This window comes from Ornithodoros turicata, chromosome 5, assembly GCF_037126465.1.
Source record: "Ornithodoros turicata isolate Travis chromosome 5, ASM3712646v1, whole genome shotgun sequence".
Classification (NCBI taxonomy): domain Eukaryota; kingdom Metazoa; phylum Arthropoda; class Arachnida; order Ixodida; family Argasidae; genus Ornithodoros; species Ornithodoros turicata.
The window spans coordinates 513,690-530,982 of record NC_088205.1 but is presented as its reverse complement, the minus strand read 5'-3'; the positions used below and the strand labels follow the sequence as shown (position 1 = coordinate 530,982).

The 17,293-nt window shown below is 47.8% G+C and overlaps 1 protein-coding gene across 1 annotated transcript; it reads left to right on the top strand.

The window, feature by feature from the left end:
* Positions 1-426: 426 nt before the first annotated feature.
* LOC135393758 (DNA damage-regulated autophagy modulator protein 1-like) lies at positions 427-17,258 on the top strand. Its single transcript, XM_064624002.1, has 6 exons — positions 427-682; positions 9,900-9,967; positions 12,414-12,556; positions 12,626-12,803; positions 13,506-13,591; positions 15,704-17,258. The coding sequence occupies exons 1-6, from the start codon at positions 549-551 to the stop codon at positions 15,944-15,946; spliced, it is 852 nt and encodes a 283-aa protein (XP_064480072.1). The 5' UTR covers positions 427-548; the 3' UTR covers positions 15,947-17,258.
* Positions 17,259-17,293: the final 35 nt, after the last annotated feature.

Here is a 17,293-nt window from a genome sequence, read left to right as displayed (position 1 = left end):
AGCCAACCAGCGCTCTGCCCTCAAAGCTCTTATTGTGAGGGGATTTCATTCCCCACATCGCCCCAGGAGCTCCCCATTAACCATCTCCAAATAAAGTTGTTGTTGTTTGCGGGCCCATGCGTGTTTCAGACCCCTGGTGTGGAAGGTCCGGTCGGTTCCTCGGTTTCAAATTCTGTTTTCAGATCGTATATGAAAAAGAAAGAAAGGCGACACAAGCGTGCCTCTTTTGTGAATCTCTTCACGCTTTGACCATGTGCGACACATCACAGTCTCACTCACCCACTGTACAAATAAAACAAGTTCCGCTATGTAAACACCCTTTTCTCTTGGCTTCCCTCGAACGGCGATTGTGCGATCAACATCCCCGTCGCGCGATTCCTGATACTCTATCGGCTTTGTTGCTCTTTGGTCTCCCTGATAATCGTTTCGCTTTGGGAGCATATATCAAACGAGACTATAAGGTTCTCACTCCCTCAGAGAACAGCTGATGCAAATGCTAAGGACTGTCCACTACAAGTTCCTAGTTTTTGTATTCGGTGACTGAAAAAATGAGTTCCTTGGGGTGTGTCGGTGTGAGCTGGCTTCCATCGAGTCTAGGCGTCTTCGTGCTGGTTGCTGTACTTGTATCCTATATATGGGCGTCGCTGACCGGAAGCTTTGCCCTTTATGGACCTTTCATTAGGTAAGTAAGAGTCTTGCTTTCGATTAAAAGACAAGAGTCGTGATCCTGCGTTCAACGTCAAGTCGTTACCGTGGTGGTAATGGAACTTGCCTCTTTAGCAATACATTCTTCGTTGATCGGTGTACGCCGTAGTATCATGCAATGACGTAACGGCCACAGACGTCAAGTCAAGCATTTGTCACCTATAAATATGGGGTGCTACTAATATTTTTCCCGTCGTTTCCAAGGAGGCGGGATCGATCCCGATCGAGGACGACAGCAACTTGGTGCCAGGGTACAAATTGCTTAGTCTCTCGCGGGAGAGATTAAAGGTGGTGTACCGAGATTTTGGCGCACACTGTTATAATGCTCAAAAGGTGAAAAGGTAAATCATCTTTTTCCTTTTCATTTCCTTTTTGGGAGTAGCAGAATTCGTCAGGTGACCAATTCAATATCTTCCGGACTCAAACTCAACTGTTATAATGCTGTAGTGGACGAATCAATTCAACAAACAAGGACAAACACAAAACAAGACGTCCAGTTGCATACTTGAATTGAACGATGACAGTTAAGAAAAGGCACCAGCAGTGGGATTCGAACCCACACCCTCTGAGATGTTACCAATCGTGCGTCCTGGGCAAATCAGGAAAAACAGCAGAGGCCGGATTGTCTCGTCGTAGCAACATACGAAGCCACGATCACGGGGACACGTACTCACGCTCAACACACATTGCCACTCGAAGCCCACTGCTGGTGCTTTTTCTTCAACTGCCATCGCTCAATTCAAGTTGAGCAGTGTTACACTCCTGCCTTCAATGATATTGAATATAATGGCCATTGAACATGCGCGCAGCGCCATCCAGCGTGTAACGTAGCAACTTCTGAAAGAACACTGGATCCAGTGCTCTTTGAGAAGTTGATACGTTACACGCTATGTTCAATCGTCATTGGTTCCAATGTTGCCCGTGTGACAGGGGTATTACGTGGACAAAGTTAATCCAGTGTGGCGTCGTTCAATCAATCAATCAATCACATATAGAGTTTATTGTTACAGATGGAGGTCCTATAGTTAAAAACTAGTTTCACGAAACTATGATCATAGTTGTCCTGCGCGATATTTAATGACACGAATGACCATTATCATTTCCCCCTCGTACGCTGTTACCATCAGCATAATCTTATCTGAGTACCTGACAGGGCCAGTGTTACAAGAATCGTATTCGCATAAAGTGAAATTTTTGTCGCACGGAATTGTGCACGTGACCGCGGAATGCGCTGGAAGAGATGGAGAGATGGAAGAGATCCAGAAGGGGGACACAGTTTCCTTCCCTCTTTTCTTAATCCGTTAGCGTCAAAATGGAAAAGGCTGTATATGTGTGTCCGTGTATGAGATGGTGAAGCCTCACCGAGGCAGAGGTATAAGTGGACATAAGAGGGTAAACGTAAATGGAGGTAAATTATTTGAAATTGAAGTAGACGGAGGTAATTAAGAGTAAGAGGTAAGAATAACTGAACCGGAAGTGAGCAACTGAAGGTAATTAGAGGCAATTAAAGCAATAAAGTTGAGTTTAAAGGTAATGAATGTAAGATATACGTAATTAAGAGAAAGATTAAATGAAATTAAAGATTACCGAAGGTAATCGCAGGTTTCCGGAGGCAATTAAGTGCACTTAACGTCATTTAATGGGGAATTGAGAGTAATTAATGAAATTCAAGATTACCTCAGGTAACCAGTGGTTACCTTCGGTAATTAAAGGGTAATTCAAAGTAATTGAGGCTAATTAAAGGTTAATTAAATGGGCTTACATATAGTAATCGAGTGTCGAACCGGAAGTCAAGTATAGACCGGAGGTCGACAACCGGAAGTCAGGTTAGACCGGACGTGGACACCGGAAGACAAGCACGGCCGCTCTCTCCGCTTCGCTTAGCGATCGAGGGGCCGTGAGACACGTATAGACGGAAGGTGCAAAACTGGAAGTCTGGTTTAGACCGGAAGTGGACAACCGGAAGTCAGGTTAGACCGGACGTGGACACCGGAAGACAAGCACGGCCGCTCTCTCCGCTTCGCTTAGCGATCGAGGGGCCGTGAGACACGTATAGACGGAAGGTGCAAAACTGGAAGTCTGGTTTAGACCGGAAGTGGACAACCGGAAGTCAGGTTAGACCGGACGTGGACACCGGAAGACAAGCACGGCCGCTCTCTCCGCTTCGCTTAGCGATCGAGGGGCCGTGAGACACGTATAGACGGAAGGTGCAAAACTGGAAGTCTGGTTTAGACCGGAAGTGGACAACCGGAAGTCAGGTTAGACCGGACGTGGACACCGGAAGACAAGCACGGCCGCTCTCTCCGCTTCGCTTAGCGATCGAGGGGCCGTGAGACACGTATAGACGGAAGGTGCAAAACTGGAAGTCTGGTTTAGACCGGAAGTGGACAACCGGAAGTCAGGTTAGACCGGACGTGGACACCGGAAGACAAGCACGGCCGCTCTCTCCGCTTCGCTTAGCGATCGAGGGGCCGTGAGACACGTATAGACGGAAGGTGCAAAACTGGAAGTCTGGTTTAGACCGGAAGTGGACAACCGGAAGTCAGGTTAGACCGGACGTGGACACCGGAAGACAAGCACGGCCGCTCTCTCCGCTTCGCTTAGCGATCGAGGGGCCGTGAGACACGTATAGACGGAAGGTGCAAAACTGGAAGTCTGGTTTAGACCGGAAGTGGACAACCGGAAGTCAGGTTAGACCGGACGTGGACACCGGAAGACAAGCACGGCCGCTCTCTCCGCTTCGCTTAGCGATCGAGGGGCCGTGAGACACGTATAGACGGAAGGTGCAAAACTGGAAGTCTGGTTTAGACCGGAAGTGGACAACCGGAAGTCAGGTTAGACCGGACGTGGACACCGGAAGACAAGCACGGCCGCTCTCTCCGCTTCGCTTAGCGATCGAGGGGCCGTGAGACACGTATAGACGGAAGGTGCAAAACTGGAAGTCTGGTTTAGACCGGAAGTGGACAACCGGAAGTCAGGTTAGACCGGACGTGGACACCGGAAGACAAGCACGGCCGCTCTCTCCGCTTCGCTTAGCGATCGAGGGGCCGTGAGACACGTATAGACGGAAGGTGCAAAACTGGATGTCTGGTTTAGACCGGAAGTGGACAACCGGAAGTCAGGTTAGACCGGACGTGGACACCGGAAGACAAGCACGGCCGCTCTCTCCGCTTCGCTTAGCGATCGAGGGGCCGTGAGACACGTATAGACGGAAGGTGCAAAACTGGAAGTCTGGTTTAGACCGGAAGTGGACAACCGGAAGTCAGGTTAGACCGGACGTGGACACCGGAAGACAAGCACGGCCGCTCTCTCCGCTTCGCTTAGCGATCGAGGGACCGTGAGACAAGTAGAGACGGGAGGTGCAAAACTGGAAGTCTGGTTTAGACCGGAAGTGGACAACCGGAAGTCAGGTTAGACCGGACGTGGACACCGGAAGACAAGCACGGCCGCTCTCTCCGCTTCGCTTAGCGATCGAGGGGCCGTGAGACACGTATAGACGGAAGGTGCAAAACTGGAAGTCTGGTTTAGACCGGAAGTGGACAACCGGAAGTCAGGTTAGACCGGACGTGGACACCGGAAGACAAGCACGGCCGCTCTCTCCGCTTCGCTTAGCGATCGAGGGGCCGTGAGACACGTATAGACGGAAGGTGCAAAACTGGAAGTCTGGTTTAGACCGGAAGTGGACAACCGGAAGTCAGGTTAGACCGGACGTGGACACCGGAAGACAAGCACGGCCGCTCTCTCCGCTTCGCTTAGCGATCGAGGGACCGTGAGACAAGTAGAGACGGGAGGTGCAAAACTGGAAGTCTGGTTTAGACCGGAAGTGGACAACCGGAAGTCAGGTTAGACCGGACGTGGACACCGGAAGACAAGCACGGCCGCTCTCTCCGCTTCGCTTAGCGATCGAGGGGCCGTGAGACACGTATAGACGGAAGGTGCAAAACTGGAAGTCTGGTTTAGACCGGAAGTGGACAACCGGAAGTCAGGTTAGACCGGACGTGGACACCGGAAGACAAGCACGGCCGCTCTCTCCGCTTCGCTTAGCGATCGAGGGACCGTGAGACAAGTAGAGACGGGAGGTGCAAAACTGGAAGTCTGGTTTAGACCGGAAGTGGACAACCGGAAGTCAGGTTAGACCGGACGTGGACACCGGAAGACAAGCACGGCCGCTCTCTCCGCTTCGCTTAGCGATCGAGGGGCCGTGAGACACGTATAGACGGAAGGTGCAAAACTGGAAGTCTGGTTTAGACCGGAAGTGGACAACCGGAAGTCAGGTTAGACCGGACGTGGACACCGGAAGACAAGCACGGCCGCTCTCTCCGCTTCGCTTAGCGATCGAGGGGCCGTGAGACACGTATAGACGGAAGGTGCAAAACTGGAAGTCTGGTTTAGACCGGAAGTGGACAACCGGAAGTCAGGTTAGACCGGACGTGGACACCGGAAGACAAGCACGGCCGCTCTCTCCGCTTCGTTTAGCGATCGAGGGACCGTGAGACAAGTAGAGACGGGAGGTGCAAAACTGGAAGTCTGGTTTAGACCGGAAGTGGACAACCGGAAGTCAGGTTAGACCGGACGTGGACACCGGAAGACAAGCACGGCCGCTCTCTCCGCTTCGCTTAGCGATCGAGGGGCCGTGAGACACGTATAGACGGAAGGTGCAAAACTGGAAGTCTGGTTTAGACCGGAAGTGGACAACCGGAAGTCAGGTTAGACCGGACGTGGACACCGGAAGACAAGCACGGCCGCTCTCTCCGCTTCGCTTAGCGATCGAGGGGCCGTGAGACACGTATAGACGGAAGGTGCAAAACTGGAAGTCTGGTTTAGACCGGAAGTGGACAACCGGAAGTCAGGTTAGACCGGACGTGGACACCGGAAGACAAGCACGGCCGCTCTCTCCGCTTCGCTTAGCGATCGAGGGACCGTGAGACAAGTAGAGACGGGAGGTGCAAAACTGGAAGTCTGGTTTAGACCGGAAGTGGACAACCGGAAGTCAGGTTAGACCGGACGTGGACACCGGAAGACAAGCACGGCCGCTCTCTCCGCTTCGCTTAGCGATCGAGGGGCCGTGAGACACGTATAGACGGAAGGTGCAAAACTGGAAGTCTGGTTTAGACCGGAAGTGGACAACCGGAAGTCAGGTTAGACCGGACGTGGACACCGGAAGACAAGCACGGCCGCTCTCTCCGCTTCGCTTAGCGATCGAGGGACCGTGAGACAAGTAGAGACGGGAGGTGCAAAACTGGAAGTCTGGTTTAGACCGGAAGTGGACAACCGGAAGTCAGGTTAGACCGGACGTGGACACCGGAAGACAAGCACGGCCGCTCTCTCCGCTTCGCTTAGCGATCGAGGGGCCGTGAGACACGTATAGACGGAAGGTGCAAAACTGGAAGTCTGGTTTAGACCGGAAGTGGACAACCGGAAGTCAGGTTAGACCGGACGTGGACACCGGAAGACAAGCACGGCCGCTCTCTCCGCTTCGCTTAGCGATCGAGGGGCCGTGAGACACGTATAGACGGAAGGTGCAAAACTGGAAGTCTGGTTTAGACCGGAAGTGGACAACCGGAAGTCAGGTTAGACCGGACGTGGACACCGGAAGACAAGCACGGCCGCTCTCTCCGCTTCGCTTAGCGATCGAGGGACCGTGAGACAAGTAGAGACGGGAGGTGCAAAACTGGAAGTCTGGTTTAGACCGGAAGTGGACAACCGGAAGTCAATTATGGACTGGAAGAGGCGCTTAATGCTAACACATTTCTCTCGCATTTACCGCTATTCTCTTCTAAATATACGGGTGGTCCACCAACCATGGTAGAAATTCATAGTACAGTAGGAGGCAACGGAGAGATATGCGGTCGAGGGATTTTTTCTGCCAGGAAGATTTGCCACATATTTGTATCATTTTAATTTCATTTCAATTGACAGAAATTTAATTTATTGAATTGAACTCCGAAATTTCCCGAGTCAACCTAACGTTTTCTTTGCGGAAATGGGTTCTGCGTGGTCATTTTACTCAGTATAGCAGCTGCAGCGCAATATAACGCAACGACAATTGCTGAAATAAATTCGCCGAAAATCCGCGGAAATGAGTCTTTGGAAATCCGCCTCTTTTTGTCGGCTCTAGTTTGAGCGCCAAAGTGCGACGAAAAAATTGATTTCCTGTCAAAACGTCGGGTGACCTCGTTTTTGATAAGATCGCTCTGATTCCCGCACTCATCGCCCGTGCTTGTTCTGGGTGATTCCACGTGAGATCAGGCAATTGGTCCCGACGACCTCCCGGATTTTTTTATACGCAATATACGTTGAAGCCTAGATTATGGAAAGCATTCCACGACAAAAATAATTTGAAAATTATTTGGGTAGTTTGCGTAAAAAGTAATTACGTGAAACGGCAATTTTGCGCAGTGGCATTTTCATCAACTTTTGGACGTTGTATCTCTGGGACCATGAGGCGCAGGGGGAAAATATTTTTGTCACAGAATATATAGGTTGTCGTTAGTTGGCCGCGGACTTTCTACAGTCGCAGCTGTGACAGATAATTTCCTAAAAATCCTCAAAGTCAATCCATCTGCAGATTTTTCTGCTTTTTGGACTCCTCAGTGCTCGTCTCTATGTTACGAATACATAGTGAATGTGGTATCATAATGTTCGTCATTACAACCTCTTTCTACTCGTATCAAGAATGTAACAGGCTGTTCGACGACGAAGCTCTCAGGGGCGAATTGCTTAACCATGGTTCAGTGAAACTGTCAACGTTGGACGTCCGTTACAGGTATCCGCCCACTCAGTACGTTGTTCATACTGCTTACAGACATTGTTCCACGTGTCCCGAAAAAAACATCAATTTTTTTTGTGCATCAGAGAAGGGCAAAGCACTGCCAGCGACCTTAGAGCTACCCCTACCTGTCCAGCTGTGCAGCCATGAGAGCAGCGCGGGCAGATGTGGTTTACCTCGCTGAGCTGATAACGAAAAGTGCTGGAGCCTTCACTCTTCTTAATAGAAATAAGAACGTGGACAGCCATGCCATGCATATAACTCACAACTTCATCAGAACTGTGCAAAGTAGAGCCATCCACAATATCAAGAGCCACCTGCCCGAGAAGAGTGTTGTGCTCCACTTGGATTTCGCAGTTGTTCTTCCCGATGAAGTACAATCGTACCACTGGTCAAAAAAACAAGTTTCAATTTTCACATGTGTGGTGACCTCAGCAGGACACGCACCACAGTGTATAGCTGTGGTTAGCGATGACTTAAGCCACGACTCTGCACACGCACTGTACGCAGCGAAAGCTGTGGAAGAGTGGCTCGACGAAAACCGTCCAATCTCAGCCAATATAATTTATGTGTCCGACGGGGCAGCTGCCCATTTCAAGAACCGCTACCGCTTGTACGAACCTTCCCATTCCAATTACATGGCCACCACATGGGTGTTCACTGCAACGAGGCATGGTAAGAGCGGGGAGTTGTGAAACACCACGCCACACTACACAATTTGCGAGCGACGGCTCGCGACACAATAAGAAACGCTTCAGAGCTTGTTTCTTGTCTTTCGCCAAAGCTTTCAAATATCCACCTCATCCACCTTCCAGCCGACATCATCTCAGAGTCCCGGGTGATAAAAGGAAATGAATGGACAACTGTTCGCGCCGTTCCAGGGATACAGTCGTCACATGTGTGGGAATCCAGACGGAACAAGGACAGTAACTGTGAAATCTTGGTCGCCAGGACGGCCGATAGTGTGTGCAAGAAGGTAGTGACCTGCTTTTCCACGCACGTCAGTGTTGGGCATCCTCTGCATTTTCGTTTACCTACGAGGTGTGTTTCAAGCTCAATAAATTGTTCTGGAAACTGTTTACCTTCCCCTGTGCAACAACTATATAAGCGTGTGCAAGCCACGTCATGTTATACTCGGCCACATAAAGAGACCTTGCAGTGCATTCGAAAGATTGCCCCATGCTACAAAGTGATAAGCCGCATCTGCATGCGCTGTCCCTATGGGCATACAACTGGTGAGGTAGGGGTGATTCTAAGGTTGCTGACTGTGCTTTGCCCTTCTCTGATCCACACAAAGAATTTGATGTTTTTTCCGGGACACGTGGAACAATGTCTGTAAGCAGTATGAACAACGTACTGAGTGGGCGGATACCTGTAACGGACGTCCAACGTTGACAGTTTCACTGAACCATGGTTAAGCAATTCGCCCCTGAGAGCTTTGTCGTCGAACAGCCTGTTACATTCTTGATACGAGTAGAAAGAGGTTGTAATGACGAACATTATGATACCACATTCACTATGTATCCGTAACATAGAGACGAGCACTGAGGAGTCCAAAAAGCAGAAAAATCTGCAGATGGATTGACTTTGAGGATTTTTAGGAAATTATCTGTCACAGCTGCGACTGTAGAAAGTCCGCGGCCAACTAACGACAACCTATATATTCTGTGACAAAAATATTTTCCCCCTGCGCCTCATGGTCCCAGAGATACAACGTCCAAAAGTTGATGAAAATACCACTGCGCAAAATTGCCGTTTCACGTAATTACTTTTTACGCAAACTCCCCAAATAATTTTCAAATTATTTTTGTCGTGGAATGCTTTCCATAATCTAGGCTTCAAAGTATATAGCGTATAAAAAAATCCGGGAGGTCGTCAGGACCAACCTGCGTGATCTCACGTGGAATCACCCTTCTGTGGGTTGGGCTTCCTACCCTCTCCCCCTCGTATGGCGTATCAATGTAACCTCCTTTCGTCGCACTTTGGCGCTCAAACTAGAACCGACAAAAAAGTGGCGGAGCCAAGGACTCATTTCCGCGGATTTTGGGCGAATTTATTTCAGCAATTGTCTTTGCGTTATAGTGCGCTACAGGTGCTATATTCTGAGTAAAATGACCACGAAGAACCCATTTCCGCAAAGAAAACGTTAGGTTGCCTCGGGAAATTTTGGAGTTCAATTCAAGTAATTAAATTTCCATAAATTGAAATGAAATGAAAATGTTACCAATCTGTGGCAAATGTTCCTGGCAGGAAAAAAAAAAATCCCTTGACCGCATGTCTCTCCGTTCAATTTCTATCATGGTTGGTGGACCACCCTGTATGAGGTGGTCCTGGCGAAGTAAAGTCATGCAGTCCAAGACCTGCGTGCACAGATCTTGAAAATTTTCTCTTTCAGTACAGTGAGACTTACTTTTCTTTCTTACAGTGAAACAGGGGCGTCGGCTTCTCAAAGCGGAGTCTTCAGCATGTTTTTATTTATTGCTTCCGTCTGGGGTAAGTAATTAACTTACTGCGTGTGTAGTACACAACGGAGTACGAAACCACCTAGACCGTACATAGCCACTATGTTTTCGGGATGTACGTTTTTTGAAAATCGGGGTCAAAAATCGGCTTTTGCATCAGGAACTGTAAAATGTGTTAAAATCGTGCGATATATCAGTTAGGAAAGCAGAGTTTCGGGTAAAAAAGCGTTTCTCACATTTCAGATGAACACGAGATGCCGAGCGAATGTGCGGAATGCGCAGTGCTTAACGCTATACAGTGTCCGTATTAGTGGCTGAATTTGCGCCCTAGGCAAGTTTATTTTCGGAGGTTTTCGGGTTTCACACTAAATGACAATGTTGCAAATCGGGGGGTAAATACGAGGTTTATCGGGTCCTGCCATAAAATATAAGAGCGTTCGTAATCAATCCGCCCGCTCGTTAGCAAAAGCCTCTGGGATGTCTGGTGAAATGTTTCGGTGGACCGATAACCCCGGTGGTGACGATGTACAGTCGTGCTCAAAAGTTTTGAGACTGACTCAAACTGTTTCTATAATCAAGTGGAATAATAACCATCATTGCTTGAGGTATGGTGAATCACCTGATCCCATCGTCATTCATGTACATGAAGCTTGTGCAAAATCCTCGAATCCTAGGCAGGGATTCGAGATTCAAGAATCCCAATCCCAAAATGGCGAATCCTCCGCAGAAAGCCTCATTGTTCTCATGTGGCCAAGTTCCCCATTCATTTATCTGTTGTTGTTGTTCTGGACTGAAATAGTTCAGGCAGGAACTCTTACGTTAAAAGTAACATGGTTTTGCTTCTGATTTGTGGTTTGTTTTGTGAAAACAATTCAGACTCGAGAATTATGTATTTCCTGTAGTCGGTGAACGTGTAACACGTTAAATAAATTACACTTAACCAGAAGTATATGATATATTTTGTCCCGAAACTCAACTATTATTGAGTTTCTTTTTCATTAAACAAATATATCATATTCTGCTTCAAAACACTTTTCAGTATAAGTGTTTTTTCTCCGGCTTTTTAAACTCTTTTTATCGCAAGGATTCGAAAGATTCGAGATTCGTGGATTCGTCCCATCTCTATTCAAAATGAGTTCATTTTCAAGACTTGTGCAATTCGTGCTGCTTATCAACTTATGTGCAAAATCCTGACTGATGGCGGTCCATTCCCGCCTTATGAGTGCTTCGAGTTCATCAGGATTTCTGCCTTTTTGTTTTCCCACCATCTTTTTAAGGATTGACCACAGGTTCTCATTCTGAGCCACTTAGTTATAACTTGTGTCTCGTGACAATGGGCTCCATCATGCTGGAAATGCTGGAAAAAGCATTGCTCATCTCCAAATAGCTCCTGGATCGTTGATAGCAGTTGCTCATGGAGGATGTTTTGTGGCATTCTTTGCCGGTCGCTGTGACTCCAGGCCAGTCTCCCAAATCCTTCGTTTCACCGTACTTGCAGATGCACCACCAGCTCCGGTGGCGCAGCGGTAACGCGTGCGCTTGGAGACTGGGAGGTCCGCGGTTCGAATCCGCGGGCCGGCTGTGCCGTCTGGGGTTTTTCCTGGGTTTCCCTCAGATGTGTAATAGGCGTATGCCGGCACAGTTCCCCTGAAGTCGGCCCATGGACGCAGCTATCCTCCCCCCGAGCGGATTCCGCTCGGTCTTCCACTTCACCCTTTCCTCCTCTCCACCATCTTTCCCTTCCCGAGAAACATGCCGCCTAATCAGGCAGGCAGACCTCTCGGGTTCCTCCCAACGACACTCCTCCTCCTCCTCCTCCTGCAGATGCACTGACACCTGCCTGCTGCCATTCCTGAGCAAGCTGTGCACTGATGGCTGAATCCTGTTTAGCAGACGGTCCTGACGCTTGATGACTGTCTTGGGCGCCCTAGCATTCTTCGCATCAGTTGAACCCCCCTTCTTCAAGTTCTTAATGATCCGATAAATCGATAAATGGTTCACTTACTCGCAGAAGCTTACTCACAGCTATGTCCTTGCCTGTGAATGAATTTTGGTGTTGAGCAATGATGATTGCACGCGTTTCCTTGGACGTAGTAATCATTATGAGAATTACGAAGACAGTCATTTCATGCACCACCACCTTTAGAGCAACCTGTTTCTTCCTATCTTTGAAATTGACTGATAAAGTCACATCAGCTAACTTGTCGTCGTTATCGCTTTCCCCTTAGCTAACAAAAATATCACTGAAATTGAGAGGGAACAGGGTTTCAGCGATGATATTAATTTTCGTGGCTGGGAAAGGCTTTGTAATTAATTGCATATCATCTGATCACTCTTCAGTGACAATTTAAAGTGAACGCAAACTGCCACTACAAAATTTATGTCAGTCTCAAAACCTTTGGCCACGACTCGCAAGCCAAAAGCCCTGAACACACCAATTTACGTGCCATTTTGCCAATTTACTCGGACGATTTTAGGATGTTTCATAATGCTGATCCGATACGCTGCCGTGCGCCGTCTGACGCAAAACTCCAAGGTCCGTGTGTGGTTCCTCAACGGTGGATCTCTCTTCATGGGCCTCGCAGCCATCTTTGGGAACCTCATCGTCGCTTCTTACTCGGTACGCTAGCAATTGAATGGGTACGTTCACTAGTGTACAAGTCGAGGCTCAAACTTTCTCTTACCACAGGTGATGTCCAGCAAAACGCTCCATAACGCCGGAGCATACACAATGCTTCTCTCTGGCGTCCTTTACGTTGTCCTGCAGACATGTCTCACCTGCTCTCTCTATCCACATCACAACGGTCGTTTTATTTTCTGCTTGAGATTCCTCCTCACATTGATCTCCGTAGTTGCTCTCATCGTCTGTATCCTTCGTTTTCTCAATCCATTTTGACGGGACTTGCAAAGGCTTTTTAATTAGTATGGCCGCGGTGTATCGCAACATGTCAAACGACGTGGATTCAAGTACACGCGGGTCAACAAGTCAGAAAGTGGTTTTTGGAGGAGATGGCGTGTTAGATGAACTGGTTTGGTGGGGAAGATACAGCGGATTGGCCAGAAATTCTAAGGTAGGTGGATATGTAGTACGTATAACAATCACAACGAAAGACGAGTTTCCGGTAGTAACCAATTCGGTATCACAGAGTAAAAAAAAATTACCTTTCGTGGTATGGACGGGAATAGATCTTCACTGCTATCATCATGGTAATATCGGTATAAGGGCGAGGGGTAGTGGAGTGGTATACCATATATATCCTTATCAGTGCGCGGTCTCGTTCTGCTGCAAAAGGCTCAAAATAACAAATAAAACCCAGAACAAAGTCTAACCTGTATGCATTTGAATATGATTGTTTAGGACGTCCGGAATCGAGTACCGGGCGCACTATGAGAAATATTTCTGCTTGGAACATTCCAGGTGCCAACGGGAACCATGGGAAAAGCACGTGACTTTTCAATAGGGAATCTATTCCACTTTCATACGCGCTGCATTAAATGCAATGACATTACTTGAAAGTGTTTCTGCACTCCATCCACGTCCGCTCTTTAGTCCTTAACCGAGACGTCAGTTGCCTGGTTCCACTATGTTGCTGAAGAAACATGGAGTGATACAGGAGCTGTGCATCCAGGCCACAAGAGAGTTCCAGGAGACCAAGTAAGTTAATCGTCGCCGCATTTTGCGTCAACTTACAACAGCCCTAACGAGTAGTGACATCATACACGCCTAGAGAGAGAGTATAATAACAATTGTTATGCGGCATGTTCTCCATCTCTCTCTCACACACACACAAGGGTGTCTCTTTTTTCGTTACCGATTTTTAATAAAAAAACTATAAGGGATATAGACATCCTGGTTTCACTTCTATCATCTCTGGGCCGGCGGACGTTCTTGGCCATCTGTTGCTCAACCGTCGAATGACTTACCTAAAAATCGTTAAGTAACTTTTTAATTATAAAAGCTACGAAGTTGTCCCAATGAGAACATCTGTTCCTTTCTGTCACCTGATGTCGTAGCCGTTTTCAGAACAAAAATACGCTCGGTAGATCGTCCGCAAAAAATTCGTGAAGGAACACATTTTTTTTTGTTTGTTCATTGCGCATCTTCGGAGACCCGTCCTTCCTTCACCCCCAATGTGAGAGGGTGAAAGAGCACACTGTCGCCTCTTGCGTCCTGGAAAAAGATTAAAAGAAAACAAAAATGCAACCCAAGATAAGGGCAGTGCCGATAGCGTCACCCGATAGATGTGTTTTGGTTTTGTTTCCGCAAGTTAAAGCTCATCTTCGACGCATGAGGCGGCACTGTGTTCCTTCACCCCCCAATGTGAATTGGGGGTGAAGGAAAGACGCGTCTACAAAGATGCGCAATGAACAAAATAAAGAAAAAAAATGGTATTCCTTCACGAATTTTTTGCGGACGATCTACCAAACGGATTTTTGTTCTGAAAACGACTACGATATCAGGTGACCGAAAGGAATAGACGTTCTCATTGGAACTGCTTCGTAGCTTTTATAATTAAAAATTTAATTAACGAATTTTAGGTAATTAGTCATTGGACGGTTGAGCAACAGATGGCCAAGAACGTCCGCCGGCCCAGAGATGATAGAAGTGAAACCAGGATGTCTATAGCCCATATAATTTTTTATTGAAAAATCTGTATCGAGACACCCTGTATATACATGGTGTTTTTCTTTAGCCTTTACAGAATTTTTATAAAAAACTATGCGAGCAGCATAGACAGTTGAGTTCTAGGGCCAGGCGGACATCCTCTCAAAGAAAGTGTGCAACGACAAGATGACGAATTACGTAAAATTAGTTAATTAACTTTTTAATTAATGGATTTCGTGCGCGAGATAGCAGATTAAGAGACTATGCTGGTTGCAAGCCACTGTTCACGTTTAAGAAATCCTGAAACACGCACGTGCGTTAAAAGATCCATCCCCCAATTTTGATATGCAAATGGGCCGAAACAGAAACGGTGGAACACAGGGAGTAAAGCGCTCATTTCACGTCAGAGGGCCACGCCATTTGGAGAGATGATTGGAGTAGGTGCCGCTCAGCTGGCAAGATAAACTGCTTTCCGTCATGGGGTGACTTGGCCAATAATCCTGGTTATTACCGTGGTACAGGGAGCATTCCAATGACGACTAGTGAGGGATTTCTCTGGTGAGTAGTTAGTTCTCTTGGACTACTCAAATCTCAGAGGGTTAGCACACCCCTCCCTCTTTCACCCTCCCCTGGGTGCACCGAACCACCCCACCCACCCACCATAAGCCCCCATCGGCGAGGGAGATGTGCTTTTTAGGCGCGCTCATTTGCATCCCGAAATTCAGCGATGGATATTTCACGGCACGCGCTCTTTTTTTATTTATTTTTAAAAGATAGAATGGGGATTGTTTCCCGTTCTGTTATCTCGCTTTTGCCCGAAATTCCCTAATTAAAGAGTTATGCAACCTCTGCACCATTACGTTCTGAAGAATTCGTGCAATGATTACGATTAAATTACGTTAATAAGTTATAGTTGGCCTTTGAGAGTACAAATGCAGCGCTTCTCACTGCCCAGACTGTAATACACCCCGATGTCAGCGGACTCGTTACTCTATACCATAGCAATAGTCCCGATCCATTGACGTTCAGCAAAAAGCCAACTTCATTCATTCCACCCGGAGTTAACATGAACGTAGAATACTTATCAAAAAGGCGTTCAAAAGCCTCTTTTTTGGTGTGTGTCTGTGCTGGGCCTCCTATATAACATGTAATGCTGCGCAGGGCTTCTTGGAGTTTACGGTGAGCGCCACGGCCGAATGGTGCCTTGCCATTACCTTCATGCTCTTCTTCCTGACGTTCATGCGGGAGTTCAGACGGGTCGCCCTCAGGTTGGATGTCTACCCTCTGGTCTATCACTTTGATGACAACATTGAAGTCACAAGGCTACCTGCTGAAGTTCGCCCACTGCTCAGGCGGAAGACTTCAAGTCATCACTCTGCACTACATCCCAGTGACGTGCACTGATTTCTTATGGTTGTACTGGCTACCATGGACTATACGTGTTTATTTAATGTACATAATGCACCGATGTATGTCATATCGGTTCCTGCAAGCAGGGCCGGCGAGAGAAAGTACGGGCCCCGGGGATGGGTCCTTCCCGGGCCGTCCCCTCACGTCTCCTGGTGCTAGCCAGAGAGTCGAACCGAAACGTTTATCGATTTGGTTCGGGTATAGGTACGACGATAAGGGTTCGGTTCCGGTTCAGCTCCAGAAGGCAACTATATAGTTGCCTTCTGGAGCTGAACCTTCTGGAGCTGAATGGTCCAAACCGGTTTTTTCCAAACGGTTCGGTTCACGAACCGGTTCAGGGGCCACGGGTGCGAATGAAGCACAACAGGCAGGTTAAAGCAAACTTGCGTTTGTGTGGTACAGTGCTTGAAGTGTACAGGAAGGCGTCAATGGTCGTTCAGGATTTTGAAAGACTTTGTGCGATATCAAAGACAAGATTAGTAGTGGTTACAAGAGGAGCATAGCCTTGGGTTGACTGTCCCCGCACGTAGCTCATGTCGCGGGGGTTAACTCACCCACCGGGTTGTTCGCAGAATGTCGCCAGGAACAGGCGCCAGGAACATCTTGCCAGTCAACCAAGCCAGCTACCTTGGCCTAAATCATTTAAGTGGTAGAAATAATTCACCACAAGTCGGAGTCGCGAATACACGTTAATCACCAAAACGACGCTTGATGGTAGTTGGATTGCAATGGTGCGATCCTGAGCTCGGCGTCTCTATGTAAAAGGCGCGTTATAGTGTCAGCACTGACCGCCGCCGTGCTACCATGTCGCGTTAGATTGAATAGTGTCTGTGAAACAAAGACAAAGCAAGTACAAACAGAGGGTTCGACTAATTTTCGACCCATTGCCGATTTTTAAATACGATGTCAATATGGTTGTTTTTGCTTCTTTTATTTCAAATCCACAAAGAAACCCAGCTTGGCATGTTCTTTTCATTCTGACCAGCATGAGGGTGGCTGGCGCTTTACTTTCATAATACCCTAGTTACGCGGCAAACTTAATGCATTAAACGGAATGACAGTAACTTCACCTCCTAACCAACCATCATCTCGAATGACACCGTTCTCTCCCCTGATTTGTTGAAAACAGTAGGCGTACGCCTTTTCTGTTACAATTATGTCCTGCATAATTGAGACAGAAAAGGTTGTGACAAAAAAAGATATATACAAGGTGTGTGCAGAAAAACGTGACCCGCATTTTTACATGTAACTCGTTGTCTACTTACCCGGGGAACATCCGGTGGCGTACGATGGCGTATTTATGCGTGCGAAAGCTACAGAAAAATCCCAGAAGCCATACTG

Bases quoted from the DNA above. Each gene is read 5' to 3' on its own strand.
- LOC135393758 (XM_064624002.1), top strand. From the start codon at position 549: ATGAGTTCCTTGGGGTGTGTCGGTGTGAGCTGGCTTCCATCGAGTCTA. The intron at 683-9,899 runs GTAAGTAAGAGT...TCTTTCTTACAG, and splicing joins CTTTATGGACCTTTCATTAG to TGAAACAGGGGCGTCGGCTT. The intron at 12,804-13,505 runs GTATCCTTCGTT...CCGAGACGTCAG, and splicing joins CGTAGTTGCTCTCATCGTCT to TTGCCTGGTTCCACTATGTT.